General features: G+C 44.7%; 2 protein-coding genes across 2 annotated transcripts in view; both read right to left on the bottom strand.

The window, feature by feature from the left end:
- smtnl (smoothelin, like) overlaps positions 1-13845 on the bottom strand; it is a 27823-nt gene extending 13978 nt beyond the window's left edge. Inside the window, exons 1-2 of the mRNA XM_080845248.1 lie at positions 13802-13845; positions 1239-1917 (exon numbers count right to left, since the gene is read on the bottom strand). Of these exons, the coding sequence (XP_080701374.1) occupies positions 1239-1769 (531 nt within the window). The 5' untranslated portion in view covers positions 1770-1917; positions 13802-13845. The remainder of the gene's footprint in view (positions 1-1238; positions 1918-13801) is intronic.
- A 1389-nt stretch (positions 13846-15234) lies between these two features.
- Positions 15235-19301, bottom strand: LOC308370519 (tapasin-related protein-like). The gene is made up of 8 exons (XM_080845180.1): positions 19174-19301; positions 18742-18927; positions 18387-18659; positions 17935-18264; positions 17353-17688; positions 17024-17119; positions 16767-16783; positions 15235-16462 (listed from the first exon to the last, which is right to left on the bottom strand). The coding sequence occupies exons 1-8, from the start codon at positions 19217-19219 to the stop codon at positions 16448-16450; spliced, it is 1299 nt and encodes a 432-aa protein (XP_080701306.1). The 5' UTR covers positions 19220-19301; the 3' UTR covers positions 15235-16447.
- Between the last annotated feature and the right edge of the window lie 305 nt (positions 19302-19606).

Here is a 19606-nt window from a genome sequence, read left to right as displayed (position 1 = left end):
GCTGAGACTTTTTCCTCCATGCTGCAGTTTTTGAGTTCTCTCTAAAGATGTTTGATTAACGACCTAGTAGATGTTGTTTACTTTACAAAGTTACAGAATACATTCAAGAGCTGCAAAACTCACACGTCGGAAAAAAAACAAATGAGACAAAATTTGAATGACTGCGGCGTGTGTGACGCAACTGCGATATTTCACATATGACACTGACGTGCAAAAGTGAATCCCCTGGCCTGAGTGTATGTGTTAGGGAGGCCGAGGGAGTCAGTGTGTGTTTACGCAGCCAGGCTGTTTGCTCTGAATAATCACACTTTTACAGCCCTGCCTATGGGTGGCAGAGAGCAGCTGGAAAACTCATGGAGAACCCAGACGCCGTCTGCCCTCTCTCTCTCAAACAGCCCCATTACAGACAAACTAGTGACCAGCTGCCATGATCTCAATCCACATCATAGTCAGAGACCTGAACCTTGTGTAAATAGCAAGTATGTAAATGTGTAAATAGCAAGTATTCTAATCTGTGTTTCTACAACAGTTTCCCACTGAGGGAAGCTCAGATGACAGTTAAGTGGAGTAGTCAGAGTAAATAACAAATAACATCAATGGAGGGTATTTTCTGAAGTCACTTCCTGCCTTGTTTACATTTGTAAGTGTGTTACTTATGTGTAGTAGGATGCGGTTGTTTATAAAACAGCTGAATTTCAGTCATTATTTTTTTGCTGACCTCAAGTTCAGTCTTGTTTAAAGCTGTCAAACACATGTGGTTCTCTAATAAAACCATATGGGTTCGAGAGTGCTGCAGACTGAGGGCTGCCAGGTGACAGCAATAATTTAGGAAAAATAAACACAAATTGGCAAGAATCCCTTCGCTCTATTCATCATCTGTGAAGTATCATCACAGATTGTCATGAATAACAAAATCCATCTTGGCAAGGAACATCAGCATGAGTGGATGACACACAGAATGCTTTTAAGCTGGGTTTGTGATGTAACTTTAAACACAGTTTGTACTGGTTTCTGAAGTTTTTCCTCTTAGCTCTAAACCTTGATGTTAGTCACTGACCAACCACTAACATTTGCTCAGGGACATATTTAACTGTCCTAAGATGGATGGGTCCCCAGATCGACTCACCCCCTATGGCATTGAGGATAGGCCCTTCGTAGAGCACATAATATTCTAGTGTGTCTCCCTCAACTCTGACTCTCTCCTGGCATTCATCACAGTGTCTGTTAGTGGTACTCACGTTGGTCTTGCTGGACACGGCGAAGGTGGCCCGGCTGGAGAAGCGCACGGTGGTGGGGCTGGAGGCCAAGCCACTGGCCGACCCCGTGGCCCCCACACATGGAGAGGAGGGAGCCGGCGGACTCTGGGAGCTGCCGCTGCCTGCTCCGGCCATCTGGGGCTGGCCCGTTCCACCGCTGCTGCCGCCACCGGCTTGCTGGTGCTGAGGGTTGCCAGGGCCGAGGAGGGCACTGCGGTCGCACATGCTGCCCGTGAGCATCTCCACCTGCCGGGTGAGCGTCTCCAACTGGCTGCGGAGCTGCCGGTTCTCTTGCTGCAACTGGGCAACGGCGTGCCCAAGCGGCCCACTCACGTGCAGCGTCTCCTCTAGCCGCCGCTCCACACCCAGCTTGAAGGCGCTCACGTCCACGTGGATCTCCCGCACGGTGTCGCGAAGCGTGCTCTCGTACCGGGCCAGCGCCGCGCACACTGTCTCCCCCTCGGTGGCGCTGCCGATGCTCTCGCCCACCGAGACCAAAGGACCGGCGTCCATCACCACGCTGTCACTGCTGTCCAGCTTCACACTCCGGTTACCTCTATGCTCAGAGACTCAGCCTCTGGATGCCACAGCCAACACTCAGTAGCTTCTCCCTGTCAGCTCCTCAAGACTTCAACCTCACAAATCCACCCCCAAAAAAGTCCTGCCGATGATAAGAAAAGTTTCACGTGGCCAGAGCGCAACTGAAGTTGAATCCTGGGGATACAGAAGTATTAAACCCTGGAGCTAATCGATGGCAAAAACCACTTTGTGTGAAGCCCTTGCGGTTCAGGTCGAGCTTGTGAGAGTGTGAGTGTGTAAAAGAGTGCTCCCTCTCTGAGAGGATCTCTGCTTCTCTCCCAGCCACTGTGTGTCTGCTCTGCGCGCCGTGCTGTTTTAAAGCCGGAGTCCCTCCGTCAGGTTAATCTCCCCGTTCTCCCACTGCCTGGGGGAGGAGGCACATGGCTGGAGAGGGAGGGAGAGAGGCAGGGAATGAGGGAGGGAGGAAGGAGCAGCCGTCTGTTGGCTGTTAGAGTACTCTGTTTGTGTTGCCTCTCCCCCTCTCCCACCTCCTCCTCTCTCTGCTGTATTTGTGTCCCTGCTCTCTTTGGTGGAATATTTCCTGGTCCACATTCTCTCTTGCTCTCTCTCTCTGTCTCGGTCTCGGTCTCTGTCTTATCCCCTTTCTCTCCCTTGGCTTCCATGTCAGGGTGATCACACCAGCTGTTCTTTCAGTATCTCAGCCACTGGTCAGAGTGCAGTTCCTTCCCCTTTTTCTAATCTCTTTCCTTACTCTCACGGAGTGACACCATTGTTTAACCAGGAGCAAGATAATGAAGCCACAGCTATATGTTCTTCCTCCTCAAAATCTCATTTGAATGCAGTCAGATAAGATGCCTTTGATGTGTCAGAATTGATGAAAGGTTTGCACAGGATGGCAGTTGTCTTTTTAATAGATAACCTGACCACAGTCACATGCATCAGCAGAAAAACGTCTGCTTTTGATCAGACTTGCATGGAGCATGACATTGCTTGTTCTATGCCACTTAATGACTAGGCTGCAGCACCCCTCAGTGTGGAAGCTTGAAACAGAGACAAGGGGCTCGTCTACTTGTCTGTTTAGAGCGCTGCTGTAACCGAACTCTGGCAGGGCAAACATTCCTTGTTAGGCCGTACAATGGAGGTGGGGGCTGGGGGGAGTCAGTGGGTTGGTTTTGTTGGGTGGGGGCATAAGACCCAGGTGCCCCCTGCACCCTACCCCACCTCACCCCACCCAAACACTGCAGGCACAATGAGCTGGCTGACAGAGTGAAATAACCTTACATTCCACCCAACTGTTTACAGTAAACACTCCCCGCAGCAGGGAGCGGGACAGACTGATTTATAACGGAAGACTGTCAGGCAAGGACACAGTCTCAGCCCCCACAAGCTTTACATAAGAGCACCGCGCGGACATCCTAACCGCCAGTTAGTGGGGGGAACACTGGCGGCCCGGAGAACCTAAACAAATACACCATCGATCCATCATTGTCTCGCTAAGCCCTCTGAGCAGGTTTGGGAAGCGCCCAAAGGGTAAGCAAAGCTCCTCTAATAGAAAATGCATTTGGGAAGATTACACAGTTTATGGAGAGGGCTCTTGTGAGATGGACAGAGAGCAGCTTTCACTTCTGGCCTCTCAACAACTGCAGCTCTTGTAGGAGTGTTTTTCTTTCTTTTTCTGTTTTTTTTTTCTTCAGAGGCTGAATATGATGATTTCCATCTTGGGGTGACGTCAGTACCCAAACCCCAACCCCCAACCGCTGTGCGTTCAGCTCAGGTCGTAAACGTCGCTCAGCATTAGCAGGCAAAATGGAGAGGGGTTCACGAACTGCACTGCTCTGTGCTGTGCTGCTCGGCACTTACCCACCAAAGTTTGTTATTGTTACCAAAGACCACTCACCTCTATTCTCTTCTGGCTTTTGCCCTTATCTGACTGAACAGAAGGGGGATTAAGGGGGAGCCAGGGAGAGACAAACTCCCAGTGAAAAGTGTGTGACCAAACGGGCCCAGGGAGCTCTGTGCTTCAGTGAGGCTGAGCCGGGCCAGTAAGGGCCCACAGGATCCCAGAAGAAAGGACTGTCTGATCACAGGGGAGATCTCTGATAGCGCAATCACTCAGGTGTTGCGACATAAGAAGCGGGGGACTGAGAGAAAAACACGCCAGGCAGGCAGGAAGCAATTGAGACTTAGGGTATGACACATATGTAGTCACAGTCTAATTCCCACAGCAATTCCTGGTAAGGCAGTAAGTGGTGTTACTGTGGGGGTCTGTGTGACACGTGTGTGGAGCAATGTTGACATTACACAGGCTAGCCATAAACGCTTTCTTTCTACACACATACACACACACACACACCCACACATACACATACACACATACACATACACATACACATACACATACACATACACATACACATACACATACACATACACATACACATACACATACACATACACATACACATACACATACACATACACATACACATACACATACACATACACAAAACATACACACATACAAACACACATGCATGCAAAGAAATCCATCAATTTCATTACTTGCATTCATAAAAGGCTCTTGCGAAAGCAAAACCAAACCAACAGAAAATGAATAAAACATTTGTTTCCAAAGGGACAATTATAAAACTACAAGGGGAAAAAGATGATATATTGATACAGGATCACTGAGCATGACTGTTTGTGGTTTTACTGACAGTTGAACATTTGTTGTTGAACTTGTCTGATGACTAAATAATTCAATGAAGGAATTTAATATCTAAAGTTGATTTTCACTCTCATAGAGTAATCTGATGTTAGTCATCTCATTAGAGTTACTAGTGATCATTGTTATTGTTATTTCCTAATAGAAAGTTCCCAGTTCAGCAGCAGTGTCTGTATGACCACCAGCACCAGTCATTTCCTTCCTTCCCATTCTCTCCCCACCCAACTCCCTTATAACCAGTGAAATACGGTCTGTTGCAGGAGGCAGTAAACATTAAATAAGGGTTGGCAAGTTAAGCCATTAAACTCCTCATATATACAACACTGTTTACATCCACACGCACACACTACGTCAGGGCAATCTTAATCTCCTCCCCAAAGCACGCAAACTTATCAGGCGCTCATGAAACTTAAGTGTTCGCATTCCTGTGATATACGCACACCAACTGGCCTCCTCCAATGAGCGCCTAAGTTGACTAAGTCCTTCTCTTCACCTGCCTTCCTTGAAGTGAGGCTGAATGTTTATTAGTGCGTCCATCTGTGCAATGTAGGAGCTCTCACACACTGGCACAGTGGAGGAATGCCTCCTGGCTCTGGTGCAGAAATTCCCGTTGGCTTTCATCCTGGAGACAACCGTTGACAAACCGCTGATCCCTCAAAACACAAAACCCCGCTTTCTTCCGACAGTGTCGGCCATGCCGGTCCTCACAACAGCCCTGTGTGGCAATGAGATCACAGTTTCCATGGGAACCATGAAGTGCAAACACGTCCAATAGAATAACAACCAGCTGATGATGTCATCGTCACTTCAAAGTAAATTTAATTAACAGCACATGGTGCCAAGAGAGAGAGTGAGAGAGAGAGCACTGCAGGAACAGACTGAAGGACAATAAAGTTGATTTAAGACTATTGGTTTAGTGATGTTGGCATTGTCTCTGAACAGACAGCTTTGACATAATCAGCAGCTAGGTGAACAGGGGGGTGGTGTTGGACTCCTCTGTGGGTTTTTAACAATTCTCTGTGGCTAGTTCTCAAGCTCCACATACACATGCACATTTAGAACACTTCAGGTCATGCAAGGGCTGACCAATGACTATAAATAACAGGTTGTTTATTATTCATTTATACCCAATAACATCATAAATGTTATTAATAGTCAAACGGGTGACTGGAATGGTCGGGGGTCCTAATAAGACTCCTATGCAGCATTGCCACAGGGCTCATTGTGATGCCTAAAAACCTGCCTTGAAATTGTTGGCATGGCAGATATGTGGGTTAGGGTCTGTAAGAGAGAGCTGGAACATAGGACACCCTCTCTCTCTCTATCTCTCTCTCTCTCTGTGTAGGCAGAAGTGAGGGAAAGGGACACATTCCCTAAATCCCAGCCGTCCTCCTGAGATCACTGGCTCCGGATAATTACAGCCCTGCCCGCCCTGCTCCCAGGGTCGGGAACGGCTGGGATGAGCCACACTGCACTGCTAAATGGCTCCCACAAAACCGCCACTCTCTTTCACCGATCTCTCACACTCCTTCCATCACACATGCAAACACATATAGAAGTTAGACTAAGAAGGAAGACAATGTTTTTTGCTACATTTACATCAGACGGATATAAAATGCTTGTCCTGTACATGAAAACACACGTGTATACCTGTGCTCCATAGCACAGAATATTAGCAGAATGACAAAGAGTGGAATAATATCAGTGGAGAGGGGAATGAGTCATCTCATCTGGTCACTCAGGCAACATTTCAGAGGAGGTGAAGGGACAGACCCATCTCTCATTTCAGCTGCAGGAAAAACAAACATAACAGTTTGTAGAATCTGACTGAGCACGTCATAGTGTGGCTTTACTTAAGTGCACCGGAAAGATCAGACACCCATAGGCATGCGTACACACACACACACACACACACACACACACACACACACACACACACACACACACACACACACACACACACACACACACACACACACACACACACACACACACACACACACACACACACACACACACACACACACACACACACACACACACACACACAGCCCTTTTCCCGTAAGCCCAGAACTATCAGTATGCCTGCTGCCCAAGACAGCCCTGATACCTTGGTGCCGACAGACTCCCAAGGAAGTGAAACAGGTGATGTCATACTCTCAGCCGCAGCCAAAATACATCTCTGTCATATCCATCAATTGTTCCCACAATCTCCTCTCAATCCCTCCCTCTCTCTTTTTCTCTCTTCTATTGAGACGGCAAAAGCCCTGGATCTTACTCTCCCTCTGGCAAGCAGGTCCTGAATCAGCATGACATCATCCTCTCTCTTAACCGCTTAAGTGAGGGGCCATGGGCCATCCAAGGCAGTCGCCCAGTCAAAACCATCAGCGCAATTAGTGTCACCAATCAGAAACAGATTGCTCCTGCACTGTTTACTGTAGATCCCTGAGGAAGGGGAGATTTAGTCAAGAAACTAGGGCAGGGGCTTACCTGAAAAAATAGATTAGTCTTTTTTCCTCTGATGGAAAAGATTGTCATGACATAATTTCTTTTTCCCCTGTGGGTTTGCAGAAGCTTCGTGTTTTTTTTCCCCGGTGAAAATACAAGAGCCATGCTGAGCTAAGCACTGCTTAGTGAGTTTGGAACGATACCTTGTTTGGCCTGAGGACATTTCACACTCCCTCAGACCCTCCCAATCCACAACAGACAACCACATGAATACAGAGAAGTGCGCTCGTAAACTTTAATGATACACTGTTAAAACCGACAGAGAGTGCAGAATGGAAGGTTTCATCTGGGCTTTGTGATTGGGAGTGGCACTGGCTTTAGGCGAAAGCCTGACAAGACATTTGAAGAAATCCCTTATTTTGATGAATGCGATCCACTGATTGCCAAAACAGCCGAATTGCCGATACATTTACTCCCTTTCCCTTACCCTCGACTCAAATGGAGCAAACGGCTAAACAAAGACATAAGTCAGGCAGAAAGCAAAAGGCATTAGGGCCAAGCACAGAGTTAGCTGTTAGCGGTGGTCAGTTCAAGTGGGCCCTGAGGCTGTATCTGCAGGCGAATGCAGGTATCAGCCTGGGAGTGAGAGAGCACAGAGAGGCCTGCTCTGACAGCTCTTGGCACGGATGCAGCGAGTGATGAATGACACGCTATTGACATAAAAACCTTTCCTCCTTACCTCATAAACACAATATGTGTTGATGTCTATCTTTGCACTAGCACGTTTTTTTTTGGACCACATCTGCCTGATGGTGCAGCTGCCAGGTTGAAATGAGAGTGTATCTGATGGGTTCCACTGATAACGGGGCGAAGACGGCGTGAGGTACGTGCATGTTCTCACCTGCACTGGGGGAGCTGTGCCAAACAACGCTAAATCACCAAGACACCTGTGTGTGATCATAACCCAGCGGTGACCTCCGTTCCTGGCACAGCAGGCAACCAGACCTCTCCGTGTCTACCAGCAGAAAGCATGCCTGACCACCGGACGCCCACAGACATGGTGGGTGTAAATACTCACAGCAACAGCCCACTGGGTAAATACATGCACGTAAACACACAAGGCTGGGTGGATTTACTCGGGGGAGGGGTCTGACTATGAGGAGCCGGGGAGCAAATCACAACCGTCTGGAGGGTTAGTCTGGGTTACAATGCAGGCCATCTCTCACGCGTGAACTTGAGCACTGAGGGTCCTGGGAGAGGTGGCGTAAGTGGGGGGAGACGTGAGGCGCTGGAGCCATGGAGCCCCATATCAGATATTTAGTAATTGCACAGGCTTCTCCCCCTTATCACTAACAGGACATTGCACCGACTCCTAACCCATCAAACACTCTGGGCCACCCTGTTTGCTTCCCCACCGAGACGGCGTGCTGGGGGACACCCAGCTCATAAAACTATGCAGAGGTGAGCACGGGTTGTGCAGTTGCAGTTGCTCGTGCTGCTAGCAGCACATGTGAGGATATGAGATTTCAGGACAAACAAGAATAATGAATGACTGCAGCAGTCCCAGAGCTGCTGCCTATGGAGTTGGACCTGATCTGGCCCGCATCAGGGTGGCTGGCCTCAGCTGACACACCGTGGCCTCTGCTCTGATTTATGGAGACTTTAATTGAAAAGGAAAGCAGGCCAAAATCCAGAGAGCAGAGACGGACAGCACGAGAGAGAGGGAGAGGGAGAGGGAGAGGGAGAGGGAGAGGGAGAGGGAGAGGGAGAGATGGGGACCATATTTTCTATCATGCATTCTGTGTCCATGTTCCATTATCTCAGAGACGAGAAGGAGACAGAAAATGATAGCAAGAGACAGACAGAGAGAGAGAGCGAGAAAGTGAGAGCGACAGCCCTGGTTTACTGGCTCCTAGCTGGCCTGATAAAACCCTGTGGATGATCTCACTTCCCGGAACTGAGGCCTGGGGGTGGACGGGGAGACAGTAACCTGCTGAGGAGTTAAGGGAATGGGAGGAGGGGACCCATTTTCCGTCCTGACGGAGTGTTTTACTGGCTGGGAATCTGCCCCCCTGACCTCTTCTGTGTAGCGCTTCAGGGGAGGAGGTCTAATCTTGCCCTCTGACCCCTTAACTTGTTCTGTGCAAATAAGATGGGTACTTATGTCTCAATGCTACTCAGAGTCATCATGGATTCATAAATAGAATCAACTTTTCACTCTCCTTTCTTTTTTGGGATTGAACAGAATTCAGAATGGCACAAATTTGTATTGATCCATCAATACACAATGATTGATTATACATTTCTGACAAAATAGATAACTGATTATTAACATATAACAAAATTACATTTACTGTGAGCTCTGAGGTTTAGGTCACTGATCTGTAATAAAGACTAGATTCCTGATGCAAAAGTAAATGACCCAGAGGAGGGGAAGCCAGAGGAAGTTGAAAGACCATCTTTGTACGCCCAAGTGTGGTGATGACCAGACACTGTTAGTACATTGTTTCCAGTATGGGGTATGAGTCAGAGTGAGTCCATCTCAGTCCAAAACCACATTTCACAAAAGATGTAGCAAATCAATCCACAGTTTGTAATATAATGGCAGATTTTGTAACAAATTGTGTACGTGCTTTATTCCAGATCAGTGTTATATGGGTACCATGCCATCCTCTCAGTCTCTCTCATTCTCCTTCTCTGCAGGTAAGTATCTTATAAACCACCCACAAATGCCTGGAGTCAACGCAACTCCTGCAGGCCACTCTTTGAAAAAGTAGCAAAGAGAAGAAAATCATCTCAAATGTTGTAACTTAAATCTCCTCTAAAGCTAGATGAGGCCTCCCCTGCAGCAGACTCCTCTTAAATATCCAGTCAGCTCCAGAGCCCTGACTGTAAATTACAGCGCAGGGCCATGGAGCATCGTCTGGGCATATAAACTCATTACTCGCAGGGCCAGTGTCAGGCAGTGCTGAAGCTCAGCTTTCAGCTGATGCCTCCCTCTTAATGCGGACAGCATGTGGAAGGCAAAGAGGACAAATCATGGCAACGTCTCCAGGCAGATGATTCAGACAATCATCACACTGTGCTCAGCGTGGTATTACCAGGCCATAATTCACCCAATGACAAGAGCACTGTAATAATATGAGTAGCACTAGCAATGTGTCAGGGCATTCACACTCAAATAGGGCCTCAGCCTCTGTGAGATGGATGGAGGTTTGAAAGCAGAGTGGAGCGGACTCAGCTTGCCTGCTGTGCCTCCCGAACCTGGCTTTATTTGCTGCGAGAGAAGGTAGCAGGGCCTGTTTCACTTGTTGTTTTCTTAGCAGAGTCTGATTTGGCACAGATGTGCTGATTTGTTCCACCTCCACTTTAAGAGGAAAAACAACACATTCAGCTTCTTTCACTCGTGGTCTGCGTTTCTTTAACAGTCCTCTGAATTATCTAATGTCTGACTGGAAGAATTGCTGAAATCCTTCTGTGACCCAGACGAACTGAGGATACAAAACGTTACTGGCAATCAAGAGAAGGCTATTTAACATCTTGAACAGGGCTATAAAATAATCTAAAAAGTCCAAACCATCCAAAATATCCCAGTTGTTAATGGTTGTCATAATACTGACCATTTAAAATCACTAAAAAGGTTCCATCTTGTGTAGCTTGTTCATTTATTTCTGTATCCTCTAGTAACCCACACATACAAATATCGCATAACTAGTTCATCACAAAAAGAGATTGCATCTCTATGAGATCATGTGAAATTCCAATGTTGCACTGTTGCTCATGTAGAGGCACAGCCAAATTTAAATGACAGCATTGTAAATACTGAGCTCTCTTCTCAAGGATGGCAGAGGAATTACCCAACTGAATATGAGATCATCTTTCTGGATACACAAGTCACTGAGTTGGGTAATCACTAATAAAAAAGACTGATGCACTGGTTTCTGAATTCAGGCAATGTTTCAACACGCTAACTACTTTCTTTCATCATCCATTATAGAATATCAAGGGTAGGGGAGCAAGCAATGAGCGTAGAGATGAGATGAGGGTATTTTCTTTCTTTAAAAATAAATAATATATATATAATTAAACGTATTGGTCTGACATCATATGGGAATGGATCATTACAATCGTGTGCAACCAGACTATGATACACAAGTCTAAATTAATATATGCTATTCAATCTAAAAAGAATTTACCTCCATGGCTATTCACCTTCATAAGTTTGTCCTTCAAAGTAATACAGGGTATCTCTGCGGTACGCTCTGGATATTTTGTTTTGCTTCGGTGCAGTGCCATTTTGTGACACAGGGTTTTTACTGGCAACCACGATCTGCAAAATACATTTGAGAGTAAAGCCAGACGAGACCATGAGGAAAAGAGAGCGTGTCGCGAGTAGAATTTAATGGAGGAAGCCGCAGACAGATTAACACAGGCAGACAGATAGAATGAGACAGGGGCGCCCGCAGGATCCTCGTCCATGCTACGCACACTCAAGAAAGTTGTGCCACCACGAAGTGTGCCAAGCACAACCTAAGTGGCAGTAGCTCTTTCTCAGTAAACGTAGAGAATCCATCCATTGACACAAACAGAAATGCCTGGAGCATGGGACAGTGTGACGAAGACTGCACTGCGGAACAGGCCACGTTTGAAAATATATCAGTTGATTGAAACATTATCTTATTATAGGCCTATAATTTAGCCTACTTTATGGTAGCTTAAAAAGAGCCAAAACAGTTGGCTCTCAGTTTGCCATAGCTTTGAGTTAATAAACTCAGCCATATGTATTTTTATAAACAAGTTTTCTTTCTATTTTAGATCACTTGTACTTGCTAGCACTGAAAGGACCAAGGGCTAGCATCAGCGGTTTAAAAATGCATATTGAAAGAAGGAATAACCGCCAATCAGATAAATACTGAAGCAAATGTGTTTCTTGATGTCTCAGCCTACCAACGAAAGATTGATTCTCCTGGTCAAACTGTCTGTATAGATTTCAAAGTCTTTATGAATGCCCATTAAAGCCAATCCTGTTCTTAGAGCCAATGTCAGTGTCATACTTGTTCCTTGGGTAGGCCTCTGTCTTTAAACTTCTCAAGCAGCTGAATGAATTTCCGCTGCAGCAGATTCAACTGACAGGCACTGACAGATCAGAATCAGTTCCCTGCAGCATCATTGTGTTGCGTAAGCCCAAGTTCTAGCTCCACATCTGCCAAGTCCATACAGGGCATTACTATAGTGACTCAGTAAGGCTGCACTGCATACTTGTTTTTTTGTGTTAAAAGTTCAATTAAATCACCTTGTTTTCTTTTTTGTATTATAAGCATTTCAAAGTTATTTCACTTACTTTTATACTATTACATTTCACTCTGGCAAATTCCACTTCAAGTTCACCACAGCCTTCAATATGCTGTAAATCAAAACAAAACTACCAGCCCGCTGTATGCACAGTCTACAGGTGGGTCGCCATTGGAACAAGAGACACAAACTCAGAGGAGACTCTCTGTGAGCTCTGAATGCATGGTCATTAAATGTGTATTATCCTGCTGAGCACTGGGACTGTGGTTTCATAAACCATGTTAAAAGCTGTCTGCCCTGATGACAGCTGATTGTGCAACACATCTGGCCCTGAAGTGGCCCTGATCCGGCACAAATGCTTGTCAGATCAGGGCCAGAACTTATCTGGGTCAGCTGGCGATGAGAGTGTGGGGAAAACACCCTGCTCCTGACCTTGAGTTTCTACCCTGCTTAAGTTACCGAACATAATCGAACATTAATCATAAAATGAACAGCAACAGAGAATTGCGAATTATGGAATTTACAAAATCAGGAAACGCACCCGGACCCCACAACTCCACTTGCATGCTACATTACGTAGTTTTTTTCCTTCTCTCATTTTGAAACTATAAGCTTCAACACTTTTGATTGGGTGGGCCAGCTGTCAATCTGAGTGACACTGGCCCTTCCTGGCCCTTCCTGGCCCTTACGTGGCGTCACCTCACCCCTGGTGAGTGCACTTCACATGAAATACACACACATTTAAAATGAGAAATCACTGAAAATAGAAATGAAATGTAAGACGGCACCATTCTTCTACTCTCTTCTACCTCAGCCAGCAGAAAGTAATGGAAAACTTCTGAGTCACTGATTTTTTTCCCCCCAAATACAAATTCAAGAAACATACAAATACATAGACAGAGTAAACTGTCTAGGCCATAAGACTGTTTTTTTTCAAGACTACCATTCAGTAGACAAGAGTGTGTGTGATTGACCACCCATGACTCCTCTGGTCTGCACCACAATATCTGCATACCTATGCTATGACGGTGTCTTCCCACCTACGATACTAACCTTACATCCAGTCACTGAATAATTGATTTCCCATGTAAAGAGGGTAAAATGATCCTGGCATCTGCAGGCTTACAGGTAGGCTATGCCCTTGGGAACACGGCCAGGTTTGGGGCTGAAACAAAGGCATTCTGGTTGGCCTCACTTTCATTCACCTTTACCAGCTCCAGTTGGCATAACAGAGAGATCAGGGACTGTTTGTGTTAAACTTCCCATCTGTGATCAAACCCAGAGACACATGCCTCCCCCCAGGGTATGGTGTGTCGACACAGGCCCTAGAAGACAAACTGACTACTGGACTTGAGGTGAAATGCTCCCAGGTCCTTTGGGCGTTTAACCCAGAGAGTTTGTAAAGCATTGATGCCAAACGCTTTGAAGTATTCAAACAACATTGGTAAGTGGTAAGTGGTGGGAACCGCACAAAGAACACCAATTCAGGTGGGAGGCACTGGGACTTAATCCACACTTGTGTTTGTGCAATATTACTCACCCAGCCTTTAGCCTGTGGATCCCACTGCTGCTGTCGTCTCCCCAAAGCTGTTGTGTTTCCTACAGACATGACCCACATCTGACTCCTGACCCATCAGGCACGCCAGTTTCCACAGGGTTTCATCTCCCCACAGCCCTGGTCTGGGCATGAGACCCCTGCAGTGAACCCCACAAAGACCTTTCCCCAACATACTTGCATGAAACATTATCTCACTGCAGACAGACATATTGGCCAAGAGGCACACATATCACAGGGTACACAACTGAACACCAGGTTGTAAAAGATATAAACAGATTTCCAAACAAATAAAGAACTATGTATGTAAAAGAATATGTATGTAAAAGTAATATGGCGAGGGAGGGGACTGGAGGGAGGAGGAAGGTGGCTAAATACACTTAATGCCATTGGGGAACAGCTGTGATTCCTGAGTGAAGTGTTTATGGTGTATTTAAATCCGCTAGGTCCGAGAATCATGCAAGATGGCACAGAGGGCATTACGGGCACCACAGATGACAAATTAGCCAGGAATATCTCCAAACTTTAGCAGATCCCATAATAAACCAAAGCTTTTGTGTTTCATGATAGAACATGCTGTTACAGACAAAGTACATGATAAATCACTTCTACTTCTACTTCAGCTCCAGCCTCCTGACCCAACACAGTAGATGACACATTCGATGACACACCAGTTACTGAACAAAACAGAACAAACTACATTAAAGTGGTCTCCCCATGCAGAACAAATTAAGAATTAATTTCTCCCTCTCCCTTTTATTTATTAGTTTACTTTGGCCACCAGCTTTCATAAGCTAGAACTAGTAGACAGATACAATTAGAGAATGGGCCATTTGGCTGGTGTTGTCTTCTGTACATGAGCATCTGATTAATTAATAAGAGCATTTACGATCCCTGATAGCATGAAGACATATTAGTTTGAACAGAAAAAGCAATTTACTATTGCATCTCTTTTAATACCAACTGGCTTTCATTATTATGTGTTCTTGAACGTTGCAAGTAGTAATTCAATAAAAGAATTTTAGTGAATCAAACTCTCCGATAAAATCACACAGCATCCTGTCTGTGCATCAGCTCTTCTTATGTGTTTTCTCACAGTCAACTCTGCTTACATTCTCCCTATCATCTCTCTTCTCCTCTTACCTTATCTGTAGAATCCTCTCACAGATGCATTTTCCACACATCTTCATCTACGCCTCTCCAAATACTGTAAATATCAGATAACCTTTTTTAGGGATTTATATCTGATTTAGAATACATATTTTAGCATGCCCTCTTATCTCACTCCAACAAAATTATACACATATTTTGTGGCTTGACAGTTATTTTTTAATGACTATACTGCCACCATGTGGTTACTCATAGTACTGCCAAGGTATTAAGACAAAACTGTACCACATACTGTCCATTGTCCTTACATTATAGGTCAGCCTAATCAGGGGGAGAGTTTAACTCAAAAGAGCAGTGTGAAGGAAACACCTTCACAAAAACAGCCCCTGTAAAAACTCTGACTGGAACCGATTGCACACTGTCTGACATAAGACAAAATAATAGTAATTTAAATTGTGAGACCTTCTGCAGTACCATTTATAGAAAAGATCATTTGGGATTTCAGACAGTAGTCCTAAGGGAGAATTACAGAGATGCATCAGATGGGTAAGAGATACATCCTCAGGTGCAAACTTACAACAGAGGATACAGCAGAACATGATTTTAACAGGCAATGTTTTCAGATTAACCACTGTGTGTATCAATGAATTATGTATAGTGAGCGACACTGATTGTAAAGATGCTTGAGTTATGCATTTACCAAAAATCAGCTTGCATCAAAATGCTATTCCAGGAACATAGATTTGCCAAAATAGGAAAAGTCTTCAATCATAAAATGCAAAAACATTTAAAATAAACTTGGGAAAACATCTTTTTAAATGCTATTTTAGAGTTTCTAACACACTTATACTTGTTTCTTCTTCAAGGCAAAGTACATTCACAATAATTTTAGAGTTTCTTACACACTTATACTTGTTCCTTCTTCAAGGCAAAGTACATTCATAAGGGAATCCCAATAGAACAAAATAGATCAAAGATCAATCCAAAAATAAAACATTTTTCCTGAAAGTTCAAATGATCTCAGAGTCTCCTTCACACAAGTCTTCCCTATCTCTTGAGATGAGTGCATCATATACATTCAGACAATGAAGCCAGAAGCAGCAAATCTGAGAATTCAGATGGAAACACAGGTATTTTCTGACCTAGACATTTAGTAATTCAGCTGGTGCTTTTATCCAAAGCAACGTACAAAGGAGAAAATAATCAAGCTACAAGCAATAGAGACCTAGCGTAACAATAAATACTACTTTATATAAGGAAAAAAAAAGTGCAGGAATGTAACTACTGTAAGTGCTAGTTAAGTACTAGTTAGAGAAGATAGCATTAGAGGAAAGATAAGGATAAGAAGAGGAAGGGAGGGGAGGTGCAAGTTAGCAAGAGTTGGGTCTTCAAGAGCTTCTTAAAGGTAGGACTTGAATGGATCCTCCTCTGATGTTGCATATATGTCTGTGCCAGATCAGTACCAGTCCTGCTCTAGAGCAAGCAGGTATCAGCAGATGCAGGTATCTTCCTCTGGTGTGTTCAGTAAGGTTTACTCTGTTCAGTAAACACATGCAATGATCTCAGTAATATATAGACACTCTGTGCAATAACGGTTATTGTGTATATTTATGTCACTTTCTATACAGTCAATTTTTACCACTTCTATTGGTAGACTGCATAATATCACGTGTGCCACATAACAACAAGAATGCTTATTGAACAGTTGAAATGAAATGTTGAGAATATGCTGGTATAATCCCAATGTATTGCTTTGGGGATGTTGGTCATAGCCATGGTAATACTGAGCCATATTCAAACTTCAGAGGTAGTTACATCATTTTATGGAGACTGGTCTTACCTTACGTGCTTCTCTATCTGAAATAGAAAAAGATTTAGGAATAACTTAATTAGTACAATGCTGAACACGACTGTAATGGCAATATACAGTATAAATAAACTTACATTGCACTATAATTGAAATTTAATTGAACTGAATTAAATTGAATTGAAATGAATTGAATTGAAAGCCTTTATTGTCATTATATTTGCATACTACGAAACTTTAAATCTGTCACAGAATAAATAAAAGTAAAAGAGGTGGCTGTGTTTATTTACCTGCAAGGATTTTGGAGCACAGAAAAGCCAGGATTAAGACCATAACCAGAATAAGCAGCCCAAAAAGGAATATGTACCCCAGAATTGAATCTTCCTCTGCAATGTCAAGACACAAAAATACAACAAACATCACTAACTTTTCTGTATTCTTCACTTGTTACTGATACATGACTTCAATATTTAACATGCATATCAATATGAAATGAGATAGACACTGAGCAGGAAAGCCATAATATTCCTGCTTTATGCTTTTTTTTCTCATAGAAAAACAAGCCATGTAAAGCTGCACAATTTTGCTCATCCTTAGACTGGACAGATAAGCGGCTTACCTGTTACACTGAGGGTAAAGCTCTTCCTGATGGGCACTCGCAGAGCGACGTGAGACACTCTGCATGTGTAGCGGAACCCAGAGTCCTGAAGGGTGGGATGTAGTAGGAAGAATGCAGAGACAGAGTAGGTGCCATCCTGGTGGTGGCGGTGGCTGGAGAACATGACAACCTTCAGCACCTCGGGCATGCGGCTTGCTCCTGGCGACAGAGACTCCTTCAGCCACTCCATGTGCACGTCTAGGGGGTAGTAGCCTACCGACTCACACACCACCTTCTGCTCTCCACCCACGACCAGAGACACCTCAGAGCTCACGCTGAGGGAAACACGGGGAGGCTCTGAAAAAGAGAGGGTCATGGTGGTCAGCAGATTTACAGAATAATGAAGGTCATGGTCACGGTTTTTGGTTGCTCTTGAAGATATAAGGCTTCAGCTTCCGCCTATTTCATAAATGCCACCCAAACAACACAAAACTGAATGATTAAAGGATAAGTCCACAATTCAGTGTAATTGATTATAAACAAAGAACTGTACCTTTAACAGCTTATAACATCTTTAGTTATGTCTTTGTCTTAAAGCCTCACCCATGATATTCAGAGCAATGTCCTGGGTGCCAAGGAGTGGAGGCACCTGCACAGAGCAGATGTAGGTGCCCTCACTGGTGTGCTTTGTCGAGGGGATCTTAAGAGAGGCGTCTCCCTTGGCGATAGCCTTCAGAGAAACCCCGCTGCCTTCAGTCTGGCCCGAGCGGCTGGAGTAGGTGAAGAGCTTGGAGCGGTCACCTCTGCGTTGCAGGCGCCACTCCACAGTAAGGTGGGCTGACCTGTGGTCTACAGCGAACTCACAGTTCAGGGTCTGGTCGTTCTGTAGGCCGACCTCCACGGTAGGCGTGTTGCTCAACACCAACATTGCAGCTGGCCACAAAAACAGACAAATGTGAAGAGAATTGTAGAGAACAGTATTGTGTTACCAGCAGTTATTAACATCCTGTTTTCTATCCCGTCCATTAAGCACATTGCAGTGTTTCTTACTGTACCTGTGGTGCTAACAGTGTCTCTATCTGCAACAGGAGTCCAGTGTTGAAAGTCTGGCTGATGAGCATTGGGATTACTGGGACTATGTCTGAGGAAAGTAGTGATCACAAAAAGGCCTTCGGCATGGCGCAGTGTGCAGGCAAAAAAGATGTCCTGTTCCTGGGCTCCCATGCCAGGCCAGCGCATCTGAATTCCGCCCGTGCTGTACCTGCGGACCTCGCACTGAAGAGTGTCTACTCCACCTTTAACGTAGCGTCGCATGTCCACCTTAGATGCTGAGACCCACAGAGAGATTTGTGTCAGTTGGTATAGCGTACGCATTCAGACTAGGTAGCTGAATGTTGAATAGCCTCTCACCTGTGACAAGGAAGGTTATTAACTCCGAGTGCACAAGACTGTCTCCGATCTGGCCGAACTGCAGCACGGCATCTCGATGTATATATTTAGTTTCTCTGTGTCCTTCCTCGTTGAGCTCAACATGTTCGTCTATAAACTGACATGGTAGCCAACGAACCTCATGTATAGACTGAGAGCTAACAACAGCTGTAAAATCAAATAAACGAATAAATACATTAAAAATAGGCTATTTATCAGACATAGCCTTATATGAAATCGAATAGTCTACCAATCAAATCCAACTTTGACGTTTAAACGACAACGATTTAAACTTATCCCTAAGTTATAAAGAACTCATATGACGAGGAAGCTGTCGTGAGGAAATTATATTTAAGAGAATGAATGAGCACAAATCAATCATAAATAACCCACACAAAACAACATTTAGACTACCTGTGAAAAACATCACGGGAAGAAGACCACCAAACATCAAAACCATGGTGATTGGATTTTTAAAGTTAGCCTACTTCAAAATTGCACAAAGCAGCCATGAAATCATAACCTAGCTCACAAACTTTCGCTTTCACTTCAGCAGTGTTGTGTACTTTTGAAGAGGAACCAACCAACCAACACATGTAGAAATGTACTACATCAAGTTCCCACAGTGTGGCACTATACATTCAAGGTGCAACTTATTGAAGGTTAGATTGTTCTCTTTACCGTAAGGTCAGACTCGTTCGTTGAAAAGAACTCCTTCGTAATTTTAAAATCACGAAGTGTGCGAGTACTGTGATGACAAGTCTTGTATTGCTTCTTAGTTGTTTAATTTCATTTCGTAAGTTTACTTGCGTTTTGATTGTTTGATTTTGATCAGATTAGAGTGGGC

Source organism: Sprattus sprattus (genome assembly GCF_963457725.1).
Source record: "Sprattus sprattus genome assembly, chromosome: 9".
Lineage (NCBI taxonomy): Eukaryota > Metazoa > Chordata > Actinopteri > Clupeiformes > Clupeidae > Sprattus > Sprattus sprattus.
The sequence above is the reverse complement of the archived record's forward strand: the minus strand, read 5'-3'. Positions and strand labels throughout refer to the sequence as shown.

Bases quoted from the DNA above. Each gene is read 5' to 3' on its own strand.
- LOC308370519 (XM_080845180.1), bottom strand. From the start codon at position 19,219: ATGGTTTTGATGTTTGGTGGTCTTCTTCCCGTGATGTTTTTCACAG. The intron at 18,265-18,386 runs GTACAGTAAGAA...TTTTGTGGCCAG, and splicing joins AGACACTGTTAGCACCACAG to CTGCAATGTTGGTGTTGAGC. The intron at 17,120-17,352 runs GTAAGCCGCTTA...TTGACATTGCAG, and splicing joins CTTTACCCTCAGTGTAACAG to AGGAAGATTCAATTCTGGGG.